Source organism: Colias eurytheme, chromosome 5 (genome assembly GCF_061535395.1).
Source record: "Colias eurytheme isolate Ceu_HAF_F1 chromosome 5, ilColEury1 Martin Lab GWU primary, whole genome shotgun sequence".
Lineage (NCBI taxonomy): Eukaryota > Metazoa > Arthropoda > Insecta > Lepidoptera > Pieridae > Colias > Colias eurytheme.
This window is the reverse complement of record NC_142984.1, coordinates 10,085,891-10,112,911: the sequence shown is the minus strand read 5'-3', so window position 1 is coordinate 10,112,911 and position 27,021 is coordinate 10,085,891. Positions and strand designations below refer to the sequence as shown.

At 35.7% G+C, this 27,021-nt stretch overlaps 1 protein-coding gene across 1 annotated transcript in view; it reads right to left on the bottom strand.

The window, feature by feature from the left end:
• Positions 1-232: 232 nt before the first annotated feature.
• Positions 233-27,021, bottom strand: part of Root (ciliary rootlet coiled-coil, rootletin) — a 37,907-nt gene continuing 11,118 nt past the window's right edge. Inside the window, exons 6-36 of the mRNA XM_090102117.1 lie at positions 24,928-25,042; positions 24,576-24,681; positions 24,092-24,222; positions 23,593-23,744; positions 22,716-22,861; positions 22,104-22,234; positions 21,466-21,662; positions 20,317-20,482; positions 19,758-19,947; positions 19,237-19,406; positions 18,640-18,832; positions 18,164-18,347; positions 17,775-17,950; positions 17,019-17,204; positions 15,925-16,105; positions 15,463-15,628; positions 14,854-14,967; positions 14,250-14,457; positions 12,723-12,832; positions 12,576-12,639; positions 12,210-12,322; positions 11,501-11,608; positions 11,049-11,133; positions 10,252-10,346; positions 9,486-9,714; positions 8,763-8,907; positions 7,724-7,968; positions 7,198-7,361; positions 6,202-6,366; positions 1,155-1,289; positions 233-497 (exon numbers count right to left, since the gene is read on the bottom strand). Of these exons, the coding sequence (XP_089958243.1) occupies positions 390-497; positions 1,155-1,289; positions 6,202-6,366; positions 7,198-7,361; positions 7,724-7,968; positions 8,763-8,907; positions 9,486-9,714; positions 10,252-10,346; positions 11,049-11,133; positions 11,501-11,608; positions 12,210-12,322; positions 12,576-12,639; positions 12,723-12,832; positions 14,250-14,457; positions 14,854-14,967; positions 15,463-15,628; positions 15,925-16,105; positions 17,019-17,204; positions 17,775-17,950; positions 18,164-18,347; positions 18,640-18,832; positions 19,237-19,406; positions 19,758-19,947; positions 20,317-20,482; positions 21,466-21,662; positions 22,104-22,234; positions 22,716-22,861; positions 23,593-23,744; positions 24,092-24,222; positions 24,576-24,681; positions 24,928-25,042 (4,678 nt within the window). The 3' untranslated portion in view covers positions 233-389. The remainder of the gene's footprint in view (positions 498-1,154; positions 1,290-6,201; positions 6,367-7,197; positions 7,362-7,723; positions 7,969-8,762; positions 8,908-9,485; positions 9,715-10,251; positions 10,347-11,048; positions 11,134-11,500; positions 11,609-12,209; positions 12,323-12,575; positions 12,640-12,722; positions 12,833-14,249; positions 14,458-14,853; positions 14,968-15,462; positions 15,629-15,924; positions 16,106-17,018; positions 17,205-17,774; positions 17,951-18,163; positions 18,348-18,639; positions 18,833-19,236; positions 19,407-19,757; positions 19,948-20,316; positions 20,483-21,465; positions 21,663-22,103; positions 22,235-22,715; positions 22,862-23,592; positions 23,745-24,091; positions 24,223-24,575; positions 24,682-24,927; positions 25,043-27,021) is intronic.

The window sequence follows — 27,021 nt, the reverse complement described above, 5'->3', positions numbered from 1 at the left end:
TGAGGTATTATTACTAGAGAGGGCACCACGAACAAAATTTGTGCGACAAGCGCGGCGGCGCGGGGTGGCTACTGGCTAGTGAGTCATACACTTTGTAGATATTCTGACTCTTATTACTTATAAATTAAAACCAATCAATGTAACAAATAAATATTGTTTATCTTATTAAAAAAATATGAATAAACTTATCAATTAAAACCAATGTAACAAAAAAAATTTAGTTTGAGACGATTGACTCGTGTTACAAATAGTGTAGTAGCGATGTCCTCTCTAGTACGTAGTACATGTAACTTAATGTTATAAATACATATTTTTCATATGAATTTCAAACTACTTGCTTTTTCAAACTGCTTGCTTGCTACATTTAATAATTTTTTTCCATAATTTCTTCATTTTGAGGAGTCGTAGCTATCATTGAGCGGCGGCAGACTGTGAGCTAGGGTGCTGTCCAACTTGCGAGCTTCGTGTTCTAACGTGTATGAATCTAACGCTGGATCCTAAAAAGAAATCAATGAAATTATTATAGGTACTATATTAATTAATGTACAATTAAAATGAAAAAATAATATTGGGCATATAACCGATAGAAAACAAGAAGCGCATAAAACCTAAAGAAAAGACTCGAAAACCTAAAGAAGAGATTCGATTGCTGGGGTTGCATCATGGGTTGATACGTGTGCGAGTGTGAGGTAGTTAGGTCCAAATCTGTTTGTACGTGTGTGAGTGTGTGTGGTAGTTAGGTGCAAACCTACTTGTATGTGTGCGAGTGTGTGTGCAAGTTAAGTGCAAACCCATTTATATACGTCTGTGTTTGTTATTTGTTAATTTCAAAATCATTTTACGGGTTTGTGTGTGTGTTAGTTCAGTGTAAAATCGTTTGTACGTATGTGTGTGAGTTCAGTGTAAAATCGTTTGTACGTATGTGTGTGAGTTTAGTGTAACATCGTTTGTACGTATGTGTGTGAGTTCAGTGTAAAATCCTTTGTACGTATGTGTGTGAGTTCAGTGTAAAATCGTTTGTAGGTACGTATGTGTGTGAGTTTAGTGTAAAATCGTTTCTACGTATGTGTGTGAGTTCAGTGTAAAATCGTTTTTACGTATGTATACAGTAGCTCAGTGTATGTATGTGTGTGTGTGTGTCTGTGTGTGTGTACCTGTGCGACGGTCCGCAGCGAGTCTCCAAGCGCGGCGCGCAGACGCTGCATGTCTCGCGCGGCGCGGCCCGAGCGCGACACGTAGCTCTGCCGCCGACGGACCTCCGCTGCCAACTGTGCCCGCACCTGGCTCAGCTATACACAGAGTATACCATATACTTCCGATATGATCAAACAAATGTACAGGATTACAAATTATAGTAGTCAGTTGCGCACTCAAAATGTTTCAAATTATAGAAATCAGCTGTTCACCCTAACTTTTTCAAACTGGTAAACGTAGTAAATGTTAAAAATACTTATGTAATGACGATTCGAAAGTGCTAACGTAACGGCACCAGTCTTGTACAGATTAAGGAAAAAATTGAAGTTTTTTGCAAATTTCTCGTAGGTTTTTTAACTTTATTGGATATTGTTTAGTTATACCTTTAGTTCTATGTTAGTTAAACGTAACCAATGTTAGAAAAAAGATTACAATGCATAAATAATGAAGTTATTTATAAATTAAAAAACCACTTTTTTGCACCAGTGTTGGACAGTGAAAATCTAATGATGGACACCCAGTTTTGGACAACATCCAGTTATGAACACCCATTTATGGACTGTACCTAATGTTGTTTCTCTAGTTATTTACACTTGGAAAATACTTATAGTTATCAATAGAATCTTGAAAATGATGATTGGAATATAGACTACAAGCCCGCATAGGACAAAAATATGGGTCAAATGAACCACCATGGGACATATCTAGAACGATAGCAGAGCAAAAAATAATAAGATTCATCACTATGCCGTCACTTGTAAGCTGTCCAACTGAGTGCAGATGAGAATTGAAAAGTACAGGTAGACTCGGTAAATTTTGGTCATATATTTTTGTACGGCATTCTTAACCATCGATAGATCCATTAAAAATAATAAGAAACCGCTCAGTGCCGTACAAAAATGTGGGTCCACCAAGTCGGAATTTTTATTTAATTTCCGAGAGTTACCGGGGGTAAATTTGGTCATTTGACCATGTACGGCATCTGTGTCATACTATTGCTATACTGCTTTTAATCCATTATTCCGCAACGCCGTACAAAAATCATGGGGACAAGGGGAAAAAATCGAGAGTTGTAATCCCCTCTCTTTCCCCACTCAAGGGGGTCATTTGACACAACACGAAATAAATTTATTTTTAAAGTATTTTATGCATAGATAATATTTTTTCATGTGCCGTACATTTTCGTTGGTTCAAAGGGGAAAAATCTGAAAAAGAAAAAAATCCATATAACGAAATATTTGCTTTATATTTTTATAATAAAATATAAATATACATTAATATTAAGAAGCTCGAGGTGGTTAATTATCACCTTGGAAAGTCGGAGTCAGGTGGAATGGACTCCGTTAAATTGATGAACTAATAAAAAAGCTATGAACGAAAAGATGTGAATTATATGCAATCAGTCCATGAATACAGGTAAAGTCACAAGCAAATGCTAGTAATATATACATATTCAAAATGTACAAGTAAAGCGCTTTCAAATGATACCAAACACTGCATATTTATCTTAACTTTATTTTTTACTCTGTATGTTTTGTCCGCTAGAGGGCGCCACATTAGATTTTGTGAAACCCCATATAGCCTTTAGCTAGCTGGTCGTTGGTTATCCAGTGAACAATTCAGACGCCTCTAATGATATGTCATTTGTCGAATTCTGATAAGTAGTTTAGAAGTTACGAGGGAATAGATGAACATACATACATGACCTGTAAACAACCATAACCCTCCTTTTGCTTTGCCGTAGTTGGGTAAAAATATGTTAATGCCGTACTGTATCAAATGGCCATAAAGCACTCTTAAAATTGTAGCTTTCGTCGCTTTCATCAGCCTAAAAGATGTGGTCTGCACAAAAATGTACGGCATCGTTTTTTCCTAATTTATCTATGTAAATACTATTTAAAACAACGGATAAAGTGTAGAAAACTATTATATTTCATTAATCTACGATGTTTAAACTTTAACAAAATTTCTGGTTTTGCATTTCTCTATAACTTTTTTTAGAACGGTTTCTTTTGAACGGCAATACTATACAACAATTGAATTTTACAATATCATGTTAAAAAAAAAGTTCCCGTACAGGGTCAAATGACCTTACAGCTCTTTATATCAAGAATTCGATGAAATTAAGATGATTATTGGTATACATTTAAAAGAACAATTATTTTTTGACGGCATTGCTTTTAATAGTACTTTTGAGTGCTAGATAATGTTTTGGAACCGAAGCCGTACTTAGTCAAATGACCCCCTGGAGTGGGGACAGAGAGGGGATTGCATCTCTCGATTTTTTCCCCTTGTCCCCATGATTTTTGTACGGCGTTGCGGAATAATGGATTAAAAGCAGTATAGCAATAGTATGACACAGATGCCGTACATGGTCAAATGACCAAATTTACCCCCGGTAACTCTCGGAAATTAAATAAAAATTCCGACTTGGTGGACCCACATTTTTGTACGGCACTGAGCGGTTTCTTATTATTTTTAATGGATCTATCGATGGTTAAGAATGCCGTACAAAAATATATGACCAAAATTTACCGAGTCTACCTGTACTTTTCAATTCTCATCTGCACTCAGTTGGACAGCTTACAAGTGACGGCATAGTGATGAATCTTATTATTTTTTGCTCTGCTATCGTTCTAGATATGTCCCCTGGTGGTTCATTTGACCCATATTTTTGTCCTATGCGGGCTTGTAGTCTAATACAATAAATCGGGGATGTATTTATAAAAAATAGTACTTATTAATTATTTTGCATACTTATAATATTTAAAACAGTTTTAATTTCAATTTTCTAGGCAAAAATTGGACAAATGCATCGTTAAATACGAGTTATGTCTGTTAAGAAACACCAATATCGGTTTTTTTTTCTCAATAAGTCAGGGATGAAAAATATAACTAAAAAATGTACTGCCATTCCATCCATTTTGGGACTTCTTCTTCTTCGTCATATCACTCTAGTCAAAGCGAACGTGGTCAACATGAGGTTTGGGGGGGGTAGATGTTACCCGCTTTACGATGTTCCGCCATATCTCTCTGTTTCCTGGCATTCCGCTACACTCGTGAAGTGAATCGCCAATCTGAATCCGCCAGCAGCCTTAATCTGATCGGTCCATCGATATGGATCCAAATTGTAGCACGAGGCAAAAAGATTTTTTTAAACTGTTGTCAAGATAGTGTGGATGAAATTTAAGCATGTGTGCTATATGGTGGTGGAATTTAGCAGCAGACAGCGATCCAAACAGTTCATCAGAGAACTCTCTATGATAGATGCGTTACAATACGCATATGTATGCGACTTCTCTACGCAGTGATAGAGAATGAAGCCGAGAACGAGTCGCACAGCACATAATGATCCATTGTTCTAAAATATATTCTTCATGTTTAGATAGATATTATGTTGTTGGACCCATTAGTGTAATTTTAACAAAAAATATCAATGTCCATTATAGGAACCTAAGCAAATCCAGTCATGGACAATTGTTGTACAATATTGGAACCCTTTGTTTGAAATGGTCGTGATAGGTATATTATTAATCAGAAAGAAAAGACAATACAGAAAAGCGCATGTAATTAATACCTTTAAAAAAAGTTTATTTTCGACATATGTCCATAAATGGATATATCCATAGAATTAAATCCAGTTATGGACACTGAAGAATTTTATTTAAACAACATAACCTATGATGATACTAAATCGTGTAATATTTCGTACACTTAACTACTATAAATAAAAGTAATATCAAATTTTGCTGACATTTATACAAAAATTCTTATAACCAAAATTGTGTCCTCACTTCCTTAAGGATTTCCTTAGTAAAAACGGATTTCTTCGAAACGAGTCGCAGCAACTAAACATAACGTTCTGCCATCTTCAAACATTTTGGCCGAATAAGATGAAGTGTCGTATTTTGATAGCTTATGAACCAAACTTTTATTTTAAGTATTGCCAAATTATATAACGTTAATTTTGGTCTTAATATTTAAATTTAAAGTTTTTTTTGTCCATTACTGGATGCTTGTCCATGACTGGTGCCGTTACCTTACTAAATAGTAGTCTAATTGAATAAATGAATGTTTGAGTTTGAAACTATAGTTGTGAGCTGTTTACCCCAACTGTTACAAACTAAAGTTGTAAGCTATTCATACCAACTGTTACAAACTAAAGTTGTAAGCTGTTCACATCAACTTTTTTTTATATAACCATGTTGTTTTTCTTTTAATTAATAATTGAACATGTTGTGTGATCTTTTGATATTTAGAACTTTTTTTATATGAAAGCATGTATGACTAATGTTCTTATACAAATAAAATAAGAAAAAAAATGCCAACTGCTATAAACTCCCCCTTCAATCCGGACCATTGAGTAGTTGAAATGTGTTTGTTGCGCTAAATCCCCATACTAATTTTGATTCCAAAAATTAATTATTTCAATTTAAAGTACTAGGATAGGATAAATCATCAGAATACATGTCAGTGAACAATCAACTTTATTAACACAAGACTCACGTAATACAATAAAAATAACTAACTAAGTTAAAAATAACCGACTTCAAAAACGGAAAAGTAAAAAAAAAAAAAGACTTGATATTATTAATTACTACATAATATTATTTAGATGTGCTACACCGATTACCTTAACGTTATGGGTGTACATAGTACATACATTAAAAATAAATAACCGGTCGAATTGATAACCTCCTCCTTTTTTTGAAGCCGTTAAAAAGAAGACATCATCCGCACTTCATTAGTGCGAAAGAAACTACAATAAAGTGATGAATTCGACGAAATGACATTTACCCACCCATGAAATGTGAAAAATAATGGTCTGTCTACAATGCCACATATTATTACCAAACAAATAAACCTAACAAACCTAGTAAGTATCTAGCTGTAAGTACCTCGTTTTGTAATTTTAATTGGCTCATAGTTCTGTATCAATATATTAAGAAATGTTATTTACTAAAATGCTGTATGATTACGAAGAAATAAATAAATAAATAAATAAACCTGATTCTCGAGGCGTATAATCTGCTGTCTATGGCTGGCCTCCCTCGCGTCGAGCAGCCGCTCGGCCTGCAGCGCGGCCTGCTTGTACTGCTCCGAGTCTTGTCTGTTGCCGCCCGTTGACAATTCCGATAAGTAGCGGTTCCGAGCTATCGATAGTTCCGCCTCCTGGGAATAATTGGAATAATTTACATTATGCAGTATGGATTAGGAAAGCTTGAAAAGCAATTTATTGCACGCCTCATAAGCGAAGCGTTGAGGTGGGTACTACTGTCACTTCGCGCAAAACATCTGATTTTTCAAACTTAAAATGTCTTTATGTATCATACATTGCACTTGTAAGATAATACATACACACACATATTAAGAAAAAACACTATTTTTAACGTTCATGATATTTTTGATGTCATTTTTGTTATTTAAACTAGTTAAAAAACAGTTTAAAAAAGTTCTGTCTTGGACGTCCGTGTGTCTGTATGTGCGGATCCTTTTTCTTGTTAACACGATAGCGACCAAAATACTTTACTAATCGAGTCTTTTTTTTTTCTCTTACGCTTGAGTATGCTCAGGAATAGAACCCTTTCATTTTTCAGGGTCTGATTCGATGTGGTTTAATTGTTATTAAATAAACAAAAATAATAATTAATAAATATTTATAAAAAAAAAATTATGAGGCGTGCACTTTTGGATTTTCCAAATTATTGTTATGTATTTATTTTTAGGGGGAAACCCTCGTGAAAAATGACTTACATTTACCACTAAATTGTATATAAATGAGTTAACTTATCGCTCAATTCAATCGGTGAAGAAATGAATTTGGGCCGCCATTTTTCTAATTTAGAAAGAACTAGAGGTCCGCTCCGGCTTCGCCCGTGGTACGCAATAAAAGGTAGCCTATGTCCTTTCTCGGGTATCAAAATATGTCCATACCCTAAAAAATTTTGAATCTTCTCTTAAAATTACCAAACGAAGTTCCATCCCAACCCATCTTACAATTACCTTATCAGCTAATTCCTTCTCCAAGCGGCGTATCTTCATCCTTAGCTCTCTATTTTCTAATTCGAGCAAAGTGAAGTCCGCACCGTACGGTTTGTCCTTGCACGGTATTTCCTTGTAGTCCTTGTAGTCTTTGTATATACGGGAATCTTTTGAGGAATCGGCACCTATTTGATTTAATTAAAAGAAACTTGTTATATCTGCTAAATTAATGCGGCATAGGGTGGCAATGGTAACTTCATAAATAAAACTCTGCGAAATTACTATTTTTGCGATTGATTTCATAATAAATCATAAATAATCATTTAGTATTTAAATCTTTGGAAAAATATAGTCCTTTAATATTTTACTTTACTTTTTGTTATATGTCATATGATAGAGTTGAAAATATGTGTCGCACAAATCTATCATAATATACATTCTCAATCTTTACTTTACCGAGATTAAATCTCTCTCATCACCCTCTCTCGATACAAACTGCTTTCAGAATCTTATTGCACTTTTTGCGGGTACTATAGAAAATACTTACCCGAATCCAAATCCGAGTAAAACACGCACTTATCAGTCCTATCATGGCTCTTGCTCCTCAACACCGGTCGAGTCATTCTCCTTTCAGCCTCCATTTTCCTCATAGTATCTTGTAATGCGTCATTTTTGGCTTTTAACTCGGATCTCTCTCTCTGTAGAGCGTGTAACTCTCTCTCTAGTTCAGTACTATTGGTGCTCTCTTTGCCATCCCATGTTGTCATGCGCAATTGTGATTCTAGGTCCGCTCTGAAAGTTTTAGAATTAGATAAGTAAATTCTAAATACGTGATGCATACTTCTTTCATATAATGGATATTAAATAAAAGACGTGTGTCACTCGGGGACTGCCGCGGTAAAGCTATTGCATGCTATGCCTTCAAGCCCCACCGCGCCCGTCGGAGTGGGGAGCATGAGGTTTTCGTTACGGAATTTCTCGATTCGGTCCCCGCGCTCAAGGCCCGCGATAGCTATGCAATAGCTTAAAAACTGCGTGTAAATAATGTAAACAACCAATAGTATCGATTCATTTAGTTTGAAGCGTTTAAAGCGATACTATTGGTTATTTACAAACACATTCCTCACTGCACATCCTCGCACATTGGTAGAAAAGCACCCTAAAGCGTGTTAGAATCAAAGAGGCGAAAGATCATCTAATTTAAGCGTTTTTATTATCATTATTTCTTTCTACGTCACATGTTTCTCAACGCTATCCGTCTTTAAAATGTAAAGCTTTAGATAATAAGCAAAAAAAACACGTTTTCTTTAATTTATTAAAAACTAGCTTTCCGCCCGCGGCTTCGCCCGCGTTTTCAAAGAAAAACCCGTTCCCGTGGGATTTCCGGGATAAAACCTATCCTATGTGTTAATCCAAGTTACCCTCTATATGTGTGCTTAATTTCATTGTAATCGGTTTAGTAGTATTTGCGTGAAAGAGTAACAAACATCCATACAAACTTTCGCCTTTATAATAGTATTAAGATTTTTCTGAATAAAAATTCATTTATAAATTGAAGCGTTTAATAAAATAAATATTATGTTTACTTTTGAGCCTCAAGGTTAGCTAGCTGGTTGGTAAGACGATGCACTTGGTCCTCCAGTTGACAGTTCAATCTTTTATATTCACTTGCAGCCACTTTGGCGCTTTCCAACTTCTCTGCTAGCACACGACGCTCGTTTTCACAATTGGCTGAAAAAAAAAGTATTATGCATTAAAAAAAATTAGGAATCTGATTCAATTAAAATAGTGAATATTAGACTTGGTTCAATCAAACTCAAACATTTACTTATTCAATTAGACTTCTTTTAGAAGCAAGCTTTCGAATTGTCATTACATATTTTTAACATTTACCAATTACAAACTTACATTGTTTGAAATACATACATTGCTTTATGAGATTTTATTAAAGTAGAAAAATCTAAATCAAAAATGACTGGGAATTTTTAATAATCATTCAAAATAAACGCATCTAAAATCTTTAATTTAAGCAAATAAGCTATCTTTGTGAGACTACCAAGAGTTGTAATAGCGCCAATCTATACTAATATTATAAAGCTGAAGAGTTTGTTTGTTTGTTTGAACGCGCTAATCTCGGGAACTACTTGTCCGATTTCAAAAATTATTTCGGTGTTAGATAGCTCATTTATCGAGGAAGGTTATAGGCTATATAACATCACGCTACGAACAGGAGCGGAGCTACGGGGGTGAAACTTGCTAACCTGAGCCTTAACACGAACTCTATCCCTGTAATTCTTCATTAAACTTACCAATATTCTTCTGCATTTGCCTCAACTTGTCCATAGCGTTATTTTCATTATTCTTCGCTTCGTTCAACAATCTCTGAGTCTTACTGACTTCAGCCCGTAAATCTGTTTCAGCGGCTGCAGCTTTTTGTAGAGACGTGGATAATTGTTCTACCGTTCCCTTAAGAGATGTACATCTGTCTTCTAGAGAGGCTATTGTACGCATGTAACCTTCGCAGCGGTCTTGCAGTTTCTGGAAGGTTTAGGATTGTGGAATGAAATGTAGAAGATAGTTCCTTGTTATGGCTTTTTACAGATATTTATTAATCTTCTATGCAATTTAATAAATACATAAATATTATTAACCAATATCGTTTAATTTGTGTACTTATTATATATTTACATAATTAAATTGGACGAAATTGGTACAAATATAATTGGCGAGACATATTTATAATTGGCGGATATTATTGTCTATATACCCGAGAAATATAGACAATAATATCCATGGCAATTCCACATTATGCGGGTTCTCGTTTCAGCTAATAGGCAATATTAATATTTTATGTGTATCACGGGCCTAGCCGAGGCGGACGAGTAAAGCCGTGGTTTTACCCGCATTGCTCCGCTCCTATAAGTCTTAGCGTGATATAGGCCTTGATAAATGGAACAGATAAAGAATTTTTAAAATCCTACCCATAGTTCCAGAGAATAGCACGTTCAGCCAACAAATAAAAAATAAAAGCAAACTAACGCTGTATAATATTAGTATAGATATAACTATAGTAACCTTAAGCGCTTGCTCTCTGTCTCTAGCGGCGACGGCAGCGCGCTGCACGTCACCTTCCAGTTGCGCGCGACGCACGTCCAGACGGGATGCACGACCTGACACAATGAGTAAAATACTATATAGCCATACATGCAGTGGTGGACGTTTAATTAGAAACACGTAACACGATGAAGTAGTCATCAAATTCATTTAACATTTATAAATAAATAAAATCGTTTATTTAGTACTAAGTATATACATAATACAATACAATTTGAACTCGACGATCGCCCCAACTAGGTATAAACCTGTGCTAGAGGCGACCGACGCCTTCCACACATGACATAGCCGGTATAGTACTGTACAAAAAAACGAATACATTATTAAATATTAGAAAATACAAAAAAAAACATAAAGAAAGAAAGGCTGGAATTAGATTTAACATTAATGTATTAACGTATTAGAGATTAAGTATTATTTCATATGTAATAGAACACCCGTTTATCTAGTTTTATAAGAAATTGCTTAATTTTAATCAAACGTTAGCTTAAATTAATAAAATTAAACAACTTTAAGTGAAGTCTGATTTCCGAGTATATTCAGTCTGGACAACAAATTAGAAACAGCATGGTTCGAGTGTTCCAAAGACAAAACCTATTTGATGACTACTTCATCCTGTTACGTGTTTCTAATTAAACGTCCACCACTGTATGTTACGCTCAAACAAAATGATAGTTGACTGAAAATTTTACACAAAGCGCGTGGTTTACTAGATAAAACATTAGAACAGCGACAACACTATTAGTATAAGAGTATACCTTCCGCGGCAGCTAAGGCCTCCCGAAGTTGTGCCACTTCCTGTATCCGCTCGGCAAGTTGTCCACGAAGATTTTCTGATTTATTCTGAAAAAAAAAAAGACGGGTTGCACTCCGGGAGTGCCGGCAGAAGTGAAAACTTGATTATTAACGTTCAGCATGTTTGATATTTTGGAATGGTATCCGTCTTACGCATGGAATATAAGGGCTAAAAAAAAAATCCGTCTTACGCTTTTTCGATCAGGCCACGTGTCCTGACGCGAGTTTAAGATTTTATACCCAACGCCGCTAAAGAAGTTTTCACATGTTATAATATGCCAGTAGTATAGCAATTATTTTCTTAATATTATTTATGTTAAAAACATGAAACTCATCCGAGTATGTAAATTTATGATCAATAAATTAATATTATAAGTACAACTGGTTTTATTTTCAATTAATCAAGCAATATTACCTCATTCTGTACTTTTTCTTCAGTGATGGAACTCAACGTGGCCTCTAAGCTGGTAATCTTGTCGCGCAAGTTGCTAATTTCCACTGTCTTTGTTTGCACGGATTCATTCTGCAATAGTTTGATTATCATTAAGTTGGTAAATAATAGTAAATAAGGAATACCACTATAAATATTATGACAATTTATGGAATCTATTTTTATTAAACGCTCAAACATTTCATGACATTCTATCAGAATACTCATATAAATCTTCATCGAATAATGAATTAGTTGAGAAAACAATTTTAATAAACCAAACCATAAACGTAATTAATAAAAAATATGACCGATTTACCACATACTGATTATTCCTGACACGCAATGCATCAGGCATTTATAGGCAGATAAGCTAAACACAACGCATTTAGAACATATAACTAGCCAATAAATCATAATATCCCACAGAATTCAGGTATGACGACAAAATATGTAAACAAAAATAACCAACTCCAAGAATAAAATACAAACATTCAATGTGATTGTAATAATTTTAAATATAAATCAAGACCTATTTAATATAAATCCGGTAGCCTGGAAGAGATCGCTACCTAGCGAAAAGGCCACCGTTTGTACATATTTTCCTCTTATCTGTTCTTTATGTATCTCTATTTCTTTTGTGTGTGCAATAAAGAATTAAATAAATAAATAAAATAAATAAATATTGACTTACTAGTGCATTAAGTTGCGCATCCCTTTGACCCAACGCAGCTTGCAAGCGAGATCTCTCCTCTTGAGCGCCGCGGAGACTGGTGCTCACTGATTGTAGCTTTCCTTCCCCTTTACCTGTTTTATGTATAAATTAAATACATTACATTAAATTGATATTGAATTAAATAGATTATTATTGTTGAAAATCTAATTCGATTGTTAAACAACTCGAAGAATTTTATTATTTGCTTCAACCGGGAAGTGGATTTGGAACATTTTATTGATATGCTATAATAGTTCAGGGAAGAAAGTTCTCGAGAAATTATTTAATATAAAATATAACTCTTTAATATTTATATAAAAAAAGATAAGAAACAACTATTTGTACCTTGTTGTTCAGTTACTTCCTTAAGCTGTTTCTTGAGCACATTCATCTGTGTTTTAAAATCATCCTGAAATTAAAACAATGCGGTTTTATAAATGTATTTGACATAGACATAATAATTTAGAATCTATCCTATATTATGTTACATACCCTTTCTCTCTCAATTTGACAGACTTCATGCATAAGATTGCGAACTCCCTTTTTGATCATCTCAGGATCCACGTCAATGATCTCGTTGCGATCCTCTGAATGTTCGCGAGCTGAGAAAATAAGATGTTATTTATTTTATTGTTACGTTGAAAGTAAGTAAATATTCTTGTTGAAATTAAAATATACAATATAGTACTGAAGTAAATAGATCGACAAAATAAATAGATGAAGTAGCTTAATCAGGCCGACAGTTAGATCCAATGGTTTTTAATGGAAAGGTGAATAAATAATATTGTATAGAATGTACAACGATGTGTGTAAGTCCATACAGAACAGATTCATTACAAAGATTGGGCAAAGTTAATGTCGCATCTATAGAATTGAAACGACACTTCTTTATACTAATAATGCAGCAATAGAGCGGCTTTGCCTATAGCCGATGCGACTCTACGTATGTACTAACTTCTATTTGGGCTGTAGCAGTCCGGTATGACGGCGGACTGCCCCGCTTTGTGCTAGAGCAGTCTCTACCACGTCTGCGTCACGGCGGGCTGCTTCAGTTTGGGTTAGAGCAGTCTCTATCAAACTGGACTAGCTCTTCCTTGCATTGAAGTGGCTCTATAACTCTACATGTGAACTAACCTCTATACGGGCTGTGTCAGTCCGGCTGTATGACGGCGGACTATCCCACTTTGGGCTAAAGACGGCTCTATCTGAAGACAATACGACTCTACGTCTCAACTAGCCTCTATTTAGGCTGTATCAGTCTGGCTGTATGACCACATGAGTAGAAAGACGGAACAGAGACTAAGCTTCTTAAGAACGTGCAAAATTGTTACCTATTTTGGTAGGGTTGTCACAATAGGTTAAGACAAATTAAACAAAACATTTGTTAAATAGTTTCATAATTACACACAATTACATACATACTTACAAATGTTAAACTTGTAATAATAATGAAAGGTAAAAACACACCGTGTACAATTCTCTTCTTATTAAAAAAGGACCTAATAAAATAAACGAAAGTAGGTACCTAGTTACTTACTTGAAAAAGTAATAATCAAAATATTTACTCACCTATTGTACTCCCTGGGATAGTTGAAGTATGATATATTTTTAGTTTTTCTAGCATTATTCATACACACAGTACAATAAACAACCATTTTTAACAATAAAATATTACGTTTTATATTAAAATATTCAATCTTGCAAGTTGCAACTAATAAAACAAACAACGTGCGTCGTATCAACCCTGAGACTGTCCTCAGCCTGTGCAAGCGCAAACCGGTTTTTTCCAGAATCGCTGCGTACGCGACAAGCGGCCTGCGGTCACACACACATGCCCTGCGTACTTGTAGTAGTGCAATCGATTCGCGCGGTTGTTTGAAGCTTAGTCTCTGTTCCGTCTTTCTACTCATGTGGTATGACGGCGGACTGCCCGCTTTGGGCTATAGCCATCTCTACCCATAGAATCCGACTCTACCTTGAGCCAAAGCGACTCTACCTAGAGCTAACGACTCTACCAACCTCTATGCGGGCTGTATCTCCTGGCCGGACTGGCCACCCGTCTCCGGGCAGCGTGTTGTACCGTCCCGTCGGGCTGCACTCCACACACGCGGCGCAGAGCGTGCGCTACGGAGGACAGGCGGGCGTCTGCGTCACGGCGGGCTGCTTCACTTTGGGTTAGTGCTGCTTCCACTGCGCGGGAACGGCCCTCGCTTGCGTTGAGACGCGTCTGTGAATAGAAAAAAAAAGACGTGTGGCACTCGGGGACTGCCGCGGTAAAGCTATTATTGCATGCTATGCCTTCAAGCCACACCTCCGCGCCCGTCGAAGTGGGGAGCGTAAGTATATAATCCAAATAGTATATAATCCAACTAGTTATATTTTGATGATAATGTATTGTTTGTAGGTAATTGCTTATAAACAAAAAAAATGATGAGGAGTATGTTCACAAAAAACGCAAGGCAATAATTTTTTTTTAAATAATCTTCGTATTGTTTTTTGAGCAGATTTTTTGAAAAATAGTGAAAATTGTTTTTTCCCTAAAAATTTTTGTAAATTATAAACTATATTTATTTAAAAACGATTTAAAACAAACTTATATTCTATATCAATAAGTAGCACAAACCTTGAGCTCCTGTATCTGTTGCGTAGCGTCCGCTAGACACACTTCCAAGTTGTGTTTGAGCTCCTCCAGTCGCCGTTCTTTCGAGCGACAATCTTCCAGACGTAACACAAGTTCCTGACAAAATAGATAATATTTTATCATTTTAATAACATTTTACTAGAGCACGTGGTCCAATTGATTCAGTGGCATGCCTAGAATTATATAGTAGGACAATTATTTGATTTTATTTGTTTATTTATTATACTTTTCTTGTTCTCGGTTAACCTCATCCAACTGTTTGTTAATCGACCTCCCTATTTTCCTATACAAATATTACCGATTTAAATGTCACAACTGTCGACTGACCAATTGGCTTAGTTAGTAGTGACCCTGCCTTCCAAGCCAGAGGTCCGATTCGATTCCCACCCGGGCAAAATATTTGTGTGATGAACATAGATTTTTGCTCTGTGTCTGGGTGTTCATTATCTATATAAGTATTTATATAAAAATTATTTATGTATGTTTATCAGTCATCTGGTTTCCATAACACAAGCGAAAGCTTAGTATGGGATTAGATCGTGCCGTGTGTGAAATTGTCCTGAAATATTTATTTATTTAACTGATTCGAACCTGGTCCCTCGCCCGACAGGCTTCTTCAAGTTCAGCAGCCCGCTGTCTCACAGCAGCTAGATCAGCACGAGAAGCGCCCAATAATGCTTCTAACTCAGCGCCATGACGTTTCGCTGTACACGCCTCGTTGGATATGCGTTCACGTTCTTCACTTTCGTTCTGCAGTCTATTGTTAGATAGAAAAAAGTAATGGAAATCAAAAACTAAAACATTATCTTTAAAAAAAAGACGGGTTACACTCCGGGAGTGCCGGCAGAAGTTAAAACTTGATTAATAACGTTGAGCATGTTTGATATATTGGAATGGTATCCGTCTTACGCTTTTTCGATCAGGTCACGTGTCCTGACGCGAGTTTAAGATTTTATACCCATTACAGAAAAAGTGCTCAACGCCGCTAAAGAAGTTTTCACTTCAATTATTTAAATGATAAAACCAGTAAGACATTTTGAAAAAAAAACTCACCTGGACTGCAACTCCTTAATATCATGCTGTGCTTGTTCCAAGGCAGCTCGTTCCCGCTTCAACTGCCCCTCCGCAGTACGGAGCGATCTGTCCACGTGCTGCCCGCTGCTTTCCGACTCCTTTAGTAATGTTTGTATACGTGTGAGCTCGAGCTCTAGGGAAGTACGGGTTTCTTCCAGTCCTGTTGTGTTTGGTGGATTTAATATTTTTATCGTAGAGTAATTAAGTTTAGTTCTTTTTACATTTCATTAAATGTTTAGAGATATCCAGGTCGATGAAAACAATGCTAAAAAACTATCATCATCATATCACATAATATTTCATTTTGCGAATAACTACTTGCCCACTATTTTTATGTAAATCAAAATTTAAACATTATAGGAAAGTCAATCACAATTAAAATTTAATTGAACACTATTCCATCCACCTCATATTCTCACCTTCTATGTATTCCAGTTGCGCGGCACTACTTATCTCGAATCATTGTAATGCTACAGAAACTAGCTACTCCAAGCTCGTGCCGCCGCACGTCACTCACCACTCCAACTACAAGCTATTGCCGCCGCTCTGCACCCACCACTCCAGTCTAGTGCCGCCTCTGCACTCGTCACTCCTAGCTAATACCGCCATCATACATCATCTCCAATGTAATGCCACCTCTCTACCCTCGCCACTCCAATCTAATGCCGCCTCTACACTCGCACTCACCAGCAATCTTATGATAAGCCTCATCTCTATCCCTAGCAGCATCTCTCCGCTCGAGCTCTGCGCGCTTCACATGCTCACGTAGTTCCGTACACGCGCTGTGGTATTTATCGCACTTCACGGTGCAATACTAACGACTCCAACTTACTACCGCCTTCATACACTAACACAAGCTAATGCCGCCTTCACACTCTCTACTTACCAGCGATCTTGTGATAAGCTTCATCTCTATCCCTAGCAGCATCTCTCCGCTCGAGTTCTGCGCGCTTCACATGCTCACGTAACTCCGTACGTGTGATATTTATCGCACTTCACGGTGCAATACTAACGACTCCAACTTACTGCCGCCTCCATACACTAACACAAGTTAATGCCGCCTCTACACTTACCAGCGATCTTATGGTAGGCCTCATCTCTATCCCTAGCAGCATCTCTACGCTCGAGTTCTGCGCGTTTCACATGTTCACGTAGTTCCGTACACGCGCTGTGATATTTATCACGCTCCGCGGTACAGTTGCTGAGCTGACGGCGTGTATCGCCGAGCTCTTTGCGCAAACTCTCTGTTTCGTTTTCCACTGTTATATAGGACATATTTTGTGTTAGATACAAATAACTCACAGTCACACGCAAAAATATCTGAAGTAAAACTCTGCCGACACTAATATTAAGCATACATTACGTTCTATTGTGCTTTGAATAAGACAACTAAATAATAGCCTATCCAAACTTAAAAATAATTTAATGTCGTATTGTTTCGTATCGTATTTCAGATAAATGCCCCTTAAAGTTATCATAATATTATTTTACTTATTTGAGGGTTTTTAATCATTTTGCTAAAGTTTTAAAAATATTATAATAGTTATAAGTTTTGAAATTGAAATGTAATTAACATTTAAACGGGCGCATTCGCCTCCGCGTCAGAACAAGAGTATTATGGAGTCTAACTGTATTATTTTACAAAATTTCGAAGGACTTAGGCCGGTTGCAGAGCTTTACCGACCATCAGTGCGTACGTCAGTCGCGCTTGTCATATGTATGGAAATACGCGTGCGTATGGTCGGTCTAGCTATGAACGGTTTTATGAATTTCCTGACTTTAATGACATCCAAGAAATTCTTCACATAAAAATGTATAAGAAAACTCACAGTCCTTCAACTTGCGTATAGTATCCTGCAGCTGCGCATACGCAGCGTCATATTTATCCTCAGCCAATGAGAGCTGAGCACGTGTCTCCTGGCACTCGCGGTTAATCGCTTCCTTTTCTAAATGCAATTCCTTGATTCGATTCTCGAATCTCGCGCATTCGTCTTCTGCTGCTGCCCTATAGTTTAAGTTATCAAATTAAAGTACTATGTAGTTATGATACTATTCCATATTTGTGAGATATAAAATTCTTTGTTAGATAGCCCATTCATCGAGGAAGGCTATAGGCTATATATCATCACGCTAAAACCAACAGGAGCGGAGCTGCGCGGGTGAAACCGCGGAGCGCAGCTAGTTTATAATAAAAGAACCCTAGATTTAAAATACTAACTTAGCCTCTTCCAGTCTAGTTTTCAAAGCAGCAAGGTCATCTTTAAGCTGGTTGATATGGTTTCTATCTTGATCGCTCCTCGCTTGAGCGTCTCGCTTACAACGCTCAAGTTTGTTCTGCTCACAGTCGAGAATGCGTTTCGCTTCTTCTAAGCGCTCTATAAGCGCTTGGTGTTCTTGGTGTGCTGAAATTTGTACAGATAATAAATTCGTAGGAAAACGATTTTTCTTGTACTCTACGTATATCGTAATGGCAAATAATAAGAATTCTTAAAGTGAATGGCACACTTTAACCCATTGACCACCGAGCGGCCCGATCGGGCCGAGACACAATAGATTTTCTATTGTGTCTGTGATCCGAGGACTGACGGATTAAAATATGTAAAAATATATATAAATGTGATAAGATATGCGTCTTACCCAAAAACAAAACTTATATCAAATAACATAACTTTATAATATTAATTAAAATCTTACCCATAAGCAAAGCTTGTTGCTTATCATTCTCAGCACGTAACATCGCTTCATCATGTTGCAATATCAGCTGATCTCTAATAGCGAGTAGTTTCTTCTCTCTTTCCCTCGCACTAGCTTCTAATACTTCCTTCTCGCTCGTTAGTGTTGCTATCGTTTGACTTAACTTTTGTTCTAGCGCTTGACGTAATTGCTCCTGTAGACATTATTGTTTATGTGATTAGATATAATATTTATATTAGTTTTGATAAAAATGTTCGTTTAATAGTTACTTTGTTGAGCCTTGAGAATTTTTTGAAATATAAAATTGAATGCAACGTGAATAGTTTATATGTAATATGATAAATAATAAGAATAAATTATTGGCAAGATACTACAAATCGAATCGGATGTGTTTTTGTATGGTATTTGTGTTTTATATTTAAAATATTTATTGCTTGTGGAACCAAATATTCTAAGTAACTATAGTCGTCATCATCAATCAGTATGTTTTGTATGTATTTTATATTCATATCTACTATACTTCATTAAGATAATTTTCGATTTATTGGAAATATTTGATTAAATTATATTTTTTGTATTATTAAAAAGAACCTTAACCTTTTCCTCCTTTAGCTTAGTAATATTTTCCGTAGTAGTTCTATTCAAGTTAGTGATAACTTGCTGGTATTCCGCCTCCTTCTTACCGGACTGTTGACTCATACTGCTCTTTGTTTCTCGAAGTTTCTTCTCTGTGCTTTCTAGATCCTTGGTTAGACGGGTGATTTGACCTGATTATAAAAAAAATGAAAAGTTAAATTAATCTTTATTGTCGAATACAATATGTTGCACTTATTTGAAAATATTTTTGTAAAGAATAGAATAATTTCTAAGCTTGATAATTCGAGGCTTGATCATCTGGCTGAATGGTCGATGGTCGTTTTTTTTATTATTATTATAAAAAAAATATTTACAAACAGTTAATACGATAAAGCTGAACAGTAAAATGTTTTATTAATGTTGAAAATTGTTTTCTACTACTACTTTCTAAACATAACATGAAATGAGATAATTAGACTACTTACCTTTATAAGCTTACCTATTAAATTCTCTTACTAAAACCTTACCTATTGGTCTCTTACCTTTAAAGTTCTCCTGTTGAACAAGAGTTTCCTGCAAATCATGTTCCAACTTGCTCCTCCTATTTTCGGCATCTTCTAACATATTGGCCGTATCGAATAGTACGGCTTCTAACGCGTCCTTTTCGGAACGAACGCTGGCTAATTGCTCTTGGAGGTGTTGCTTGTCTTTGTCTAGATTGTCTATGAGAATCTGCAAAGTTTATTGTTTACATTGATGAATAGATTTATACGTCCTGTAGTAAGTAATTTAGGCTGTACAAAATGTAACAATTAAATTCGGATTCAGCATAATTTAATCACGACTAGATTTTTCTGACATATCCTTTATTTATTTTGATTTAAAAATCAGTACACTTTAACATTCATAAATTACAACAAAAGGTTTAATTTTATAACATTATTTTTCGAGAAAGAATCGTGATTTTTTATATCAGTATTTATAATTTCTCTAAATACCTACATAACATTAACTTACAATAATTTCCCTACTAACAAAGATAATGAAAACTTAACCAATTTTTTTTCTCGATTCACAAAGAAAATTATTCTTTAATATTACCTGCCGTTCCTCCCCCTCCTTAACATGGTCTTCTATAGTCCGGTTCAATCTTCCAATCGTCTCTTGCGCTTGTTCGAGCCGTTGAGTCAAACGTATGATCTCTTCGTTTAGCGCGTCTTTCTTACGCGCCATCGCTGTTAGTTGGGAACTTAACTCGCCACGCTCTCTGGAATGTTAGATAATTTAATTTTAGGATATACCTAATTATTTAATAAATAAATCATTTATTACACTTAAATTTAACAAATTAGAGCGACCCAGGCTCCTAAGATAGTAAGAACTGTTTTTCAGGAGCCAGTTTTCCATTGAATGAATTGAAACACTGAATATTTGAAGTAAGAATTGAAACATTTTAAAAACCAAAATATAGTAGAAGTAAGAAGTATCTATTAAATTTCTGAAAAAGAACTTTATTATCTTTAATGGAAATCAAGAAAGCTATGCTAAAAAGTGAAAGTGAATCATTATTAAACTTCTGGTTCTGTAAAATTATCACATTGGATCAAACGAATGATTTCTCTGATAGTCTTCTGAAGTATTAAACGCTACTTTAAAACGAACATTTTCTCTTTACACTATGTACTTTTTATGCGTCTTTTCCCATTCCAAATACTTTACATAAACCATTTATAGTCTGTCCACTATAAGAATTGCTTTTTGACAGCTCGACGGGTGATACCAGAAGTGATGTTCAAAAGATTATCGATTGTGATACCATTTAAATTATAAATTCAAAATATTATCTTATATCGAATCAGGTACGTAAATAATAATTACAACGTTAACGTATCTATGCATTTTATGTTAAAACTAAACTAATCTAATATTTTATTATTTATTGGTTTCTATCTTACAATTTGGTTGCCTTTACGTTTAAATTACATAACATAATAGAAGAGTTTTTCCGTATCGGATATATTTTACAGAGTATTTCTATCGATTATTATAATCTATCGACCCATCATTGAATAATTCTGTGTTGACATCACTAAGTGGGCGGGGCCTGTCCATGGAGTACAATAATTATTTGTATGACATTTTAACATAGACAATACAATCCTTCATAGGCGTGAAGCTGTCAAAAAGCAAATAATATAATGGACAGAGTATAGATTCCCTTCCAACAAATCCTTGACCATAACAACTTACCTAACAACTTGTCGTAACTCCATCTCTACTTTCTCTCTCTCTCCTTCCAAGAACTTGATCTTTTCACACAAACTCGCTTTATCTGCCTCTAACTCCATTCGATGTTGTTCTGCGGCGAGTAACTCTTTGCGTAGAGAGTTCAGATCGCCCTGTTGTTCTGATGATTGGTTGGAGAGAGATGATTTCTCGTCTTCTAACTGTTTGGGATATATGTAATGTTATTGATTTGATTGTTATGTTAATTTTGTTAATTTATGTTAATTTTTTGATGACAGAACGTTGGGTATAGTAAATATTGCTTTTATTTTTATTATGAATAGCAAGATTTTAATAGAATAAGGGCTGATTTTTCGATTCTTGGTTAAAACTTATTCGCGAATATCCGTGATTGAAAAATCGGCCCTAAGTCCGATAAATTAAGATATGTAATGTTTTTAAATTACATATATTAAATTGCGTGTGACGAATAAAAATCATGCTAAGAACGGAATAACCAATATATTTTTTATTATAGAGTTATTTTTTCGTGTTAATAAAAATTATTTATATTGTATTTGTAATTACTTAACTGATTAAAATTTATTACAACATTTTATTCCAAAAAAGCAATGTCCAAAGTAAATAACGAATTCACATACATGTTTAACATCTTCCATAAGCTTCTTCTTATCACTCTCGAGGTTTCTAACCAGGTTCTGCAGCTTCTCAACAAGATCTTGCAAATCGCCTCGCTCAAGCAGCGTGCGCTCTAGCTCTATTTCTAGCTCACCTGATAAAATAAGTGTCAGAAATGAAACTTCTTTGGCAAGATTCAAAGATACCAAAATAATCGCCTTACTTCATGACGTGACGGTATAGCCATGACGCTACATTTAAACATTTTACTGTCGACGCGCCTTAAGAAGTTTCACTCCAAAAGTAGAGCTTTTTAATTTTTTATTAAAAAATAAAAAACTAGTCAAGTGCACTTTTTGAAATATTTGTCAACATTTTCACACAGCGCCATTTATTCTTAAATTAATAGGCTTTTTACACATTAAACTATTTTTTGTTTTTTTTCAGGTACGTTTTTAAGCAAAAAAAATCTTAACTATGTCAATCCTGCAAAAATGTTCAAAACTAATGAATAATTGAGTTCTATTGTATAGCTTCAACACTTTTAGTATTACCTTGTTTTTACTATTTATTTATGTCAGGTATAACATATTTTTAGTATCTTATTTTTCCACGTTAAAATAATCCGTACGTACTTCTGTTCTTATCCATTTGCGACAGTATAGCGTCCGCTTCCAACTTCTGTTGTTCCAGCAGATCTCTTGCAAGTGCAGTTTTATTTAGCTCTTCACGAGTTGACACTAAGTCCGATCGGAGACGGGATGAACGTTCTTCTTCAGAACTGTGAAAGTAATATTATTTTATTCTTATTTTATTAAGCTATTGCATAGCTTCTATCGCGGGCCTTGAGCGCGGGGACCGAATCGAGAAATTTCATAACGAAAAAACCTCACGCTCCCCACTCCGACGGGCGCGGAGGTGTGGCTTGAAGGCATAGCATGCAATAGCTTTACCGCGGCAGTCCCCGAGTGCCACACGTCTTTTTTTTATTCTAGAAACAAACTCTCATTTACAGAAAAAAATACATAATAATAATACATAAACAGATACAATATTGTAATAATTGTATTGTAGACCAGTCGATTATAAGGCGTATTGGATTTGGATTATTGGAATATTGGATTTTCCAAATCTTTTTTAGTAGTTTAATTTATTACACACATTTTAAATCAAGAAAAATTAAGGTTGCCCAGTAGTAGAGTAAAGCAAATTTATTTACCTTTGAATGACCTTTCAAAAGTTGAAATTTGCCTTACTCTATTACTGGGCAGCCATAATTTGGCAATAATTTTCATTTATCATTAACGTGTAAAATACCTACAAATATTTTTTACCATACAATAAATATCAAAGAATCAAAAGTTCGACGACATGTGACATCCGCCAACCCGCACTTGGCCAGCGTGGTGTATTATGGTCTGTACCCTCATAGAAGGCCCGTGTCCCAGCAGTGGGAACGTATATAGGATGATGATGATAATGATGATGATGATGATAAATATAATATATTACCGTAAAACAGAGTCCCTGCTGGTCAGCTCTCTATGCAAATGCTCAACTTCAGAGTTGAGAGATCTCTTCTCTCCTTCCAAAGCTTCTATAGTTTTCTCCAAGCGATGATTGACCTTTTGCAGTTTCTCGTAATCCGATGTTAGGGACTCCACCTTGAATAGAACATTTAATTTTTTCAACTTGACTTTAACTTGAACATTTTTACGAAATATATTTTCAAAAATAATTAATTAGTTAGTCATTTTAACTGATAAATAATCATCATGAAACTTATTATCCAAACATTGAGAAATTGCCTATAAGTATTAATGAAGGTTCGTTAGAATAAAAAAGAGCGTATGTGATCACACGTGTCAAAAGTGAAACATCTTCGGCAAGATTCAAAGTTATTAAAATCGTCTCTTTACTACGTGACGGTATTGAAATGACGCGACCTTGAAATTTTACTCTCAAACTAACGAAGTGTCACTTATATAACTATAAAAAAAATCCATCTCACCATAGCGTTAATTTCGACTCTATTCCTTTCCAAGTTGTTCTTATCACACCGCAACGCTTCTACGGTTTTCTGAAGAGATTCCTTCTCTTGCACGACTTGATTGAGATCTGTGTTAGTTTGATCTAACTTTCCTGTAAACAAAACATTTCTATTTAGATTAAATTTAATGTGATTAAATTAGAATTTATGCAATTTTACTCAATTGGAACTTATGGCAGTTTGACACCCGGATGGAACGAAGTGTTAAGTTAGAGAGAGACAGACAGAGAGCCACGCCGCACGCCGCACAACTCTAGCAAAAAGTGTCGTGACAACTTTTCGTAAGAATTTTTCCGTCTAGCCCCCTTTCACAACGCGCGATATGGAACTTCGTTCCAAAACTATAAAGTAAATAACTGGACCGCCGCGCCGTGAACGAACCCATAAACAAATATATCTATTGCTCATAAATAGCAAAGTAAGATTACAACTATTAGTGATTTACCTTGCAAATCCTGCACTTTGTTCTCCAAAGAAGTGAGCGTATTGTCAGCCGTGTCGGAATGTTTGCGACACGTCATTAATTGTTCTCGTGTGTTTTGCAGTTTTACCTGTAGATAGATTCATATTTTTGATAAACACACAAAATGAAACTTTAATTTCATATTTTACATTTTGGTCCTTCGAGTTGGAGACATAGTAAAAAATACATTATATTTAGTACATATTTTGCTATGCAAGTAATATCACAATATTTAAAAAGATGACTATCATTATACATACTCATGAATACACTACAAACTTCTACAATTTCTTTAAAGATTCATTAAAAAAAAATTTTTTTTTTTAATATTCACCTGCAACTCATGTATTTGTATCTGATACTTGTGCAAAGCGGCCTGCAGAGCTGAGATGGTACTTTCCGCGAATGCTGTGGCATTTGCTGCTTGCGGTACACCTCGTTTGGGAGATCTGGTAAATATATAAAAAGCATTTAATGTTTAGAAGAATACAAACGATTATAAACCATTTTTTTATTATTATTATTATTGACATCTGCGATCAGTCAACGGACTATGAGCAGATATTTGGACAGAATGTTTTAATTCCCCTTTCTAACGTAGCTCAACATCAACATTAGCTCTTTTCAGACGTTTCCTGGGCTTTAGTTTCAGCAATTGCTGGGAGAGGGGATTAGAATGCATTACAAGTCTTTGCTTATGCTTCTTGAGGTATTTTATAGCTTCCTCCTTAATTGTAGGCATTTCTAAGTACTCATGAATTTCAGAGTTGCGAGTGAACCATGGAGCTGCTGTGAGCACTCTTAGGATTTTGTTTTGCACCCTTTGCATGCACATTAGGTTGGATTCGCTAGCGGAGGCCAAGAGTTAATAATAAATATCTATTGTTTACTTGACAATAGATATTCCACCCGTGCAATCAGTCAACCCGCAGGACACCTTGTGGCGGGGTGTCGGGGAGTAGCGACCCCGCGGGAACCGAGTGCTCCCGGGGGAGGCCCCTGTCTTCATCTCCGGCTCGCCTTCACCGGCCGGTCGGAGTGAAGCCTGACGAGGACAGGACCCCCACCTCTGGCTTGCCTTAACCGGCCGGCCAGAGTGGAGTCGCGAGAGCTTTTAGCTCGAAGGGTGGATGCGAAGCGTAAGTGGCGAGTGGGCACGTGATGCTGGACCCTCAGGGAGCGCGTGATCGTAGTTTAAAGTCCAGGGACGCCTCTCCACCCTTAGCTGCTCACAATATGTTGCCCCCTTGTCGCACTATTGCAGCGACTTATTTCGGGGGCCCATACAGTGAGAGGGCGAGTCACCACCTGCCAACAATTTTTTGCTATATCTTAGTAGAAAGGCAGGTGCCATAGTCTTCCATAGTCCTTAATTCCGGTCCATTAACATCCCATTCCATAGCCCAGTTTATTTTGTTTCCTTATCTTGCAATAGTCCTACATCGGCCGCGGACTGCCCAGGGCTGTATCTCTATAGTGCAGTCATGGGCAGGCTGCGGCTGGTGTCCCACAACACAGTAAAGTTCTCGAAAGGGCCTCTGCGTGTTGGATCCGTGTCCCCACGTAAGCCTTCCAAAGGACCGGGTACCTTCCTTATGATGGTACCCGAGTATTATGGAATTGAGATAATAAAAATCTTAATAATAAAAATCTTTATTTATCCATACCTTCAATTACACTGTGTATTCCACTCAATTTATATAAACACAATACTTAAAACTATGGACATTATCGTCTAAACTAGGCCGAGCCTGTATCTTAGACGATAATATCTTCCCACTATGTAATATAAACTAATTATTCACAATAATACAAGCGTTCACAAAGTTACAAAAATTATCATAACAAAGACGGTGATTTGACATTTGCGTACTTAATAATTCTAAGAATAATGGACCTTATTAACCGATCGTTGATGACGAGTAAAACAACAACGAAAGTTATGGACTTAAGCTCAATTTAACACATTTAAGTTTTAAAAAAAATGTATATACAGTGGTGGACGTATAATTAGAAACACGTAACAAAATGAAGTAGTCATCAAATTCATTTGACATTTGTGTATAATAACGTATTAGAGATTAAGCATTATTTCATATGTAATAGAACACCCGTTTATCTAGCCTTATAAGAAATTGCTTAATTTTAATCAAACGTTAGCTTAAATTAATAAAATTAAACAACTTTAAGTGAAGTCTGATTTCCGAGTATTTTCCGTCTGGACAACAAATTAGAAACAGCATGATTCCAGTGTTCCAAAGTCAAAACCTGTTGAAATGCCGCCAATATTTTTTTTCTTCTACAAATATTTGCACCGTTTTTTAAACATTCTATGTAAAAGTTTCTGAAAATTAATTAATTTTGCAGTAAAATGGGTAAAAGTAAGATTTGTGACCCATCAACAAGAAAAATAATTTTAAGTTTACAT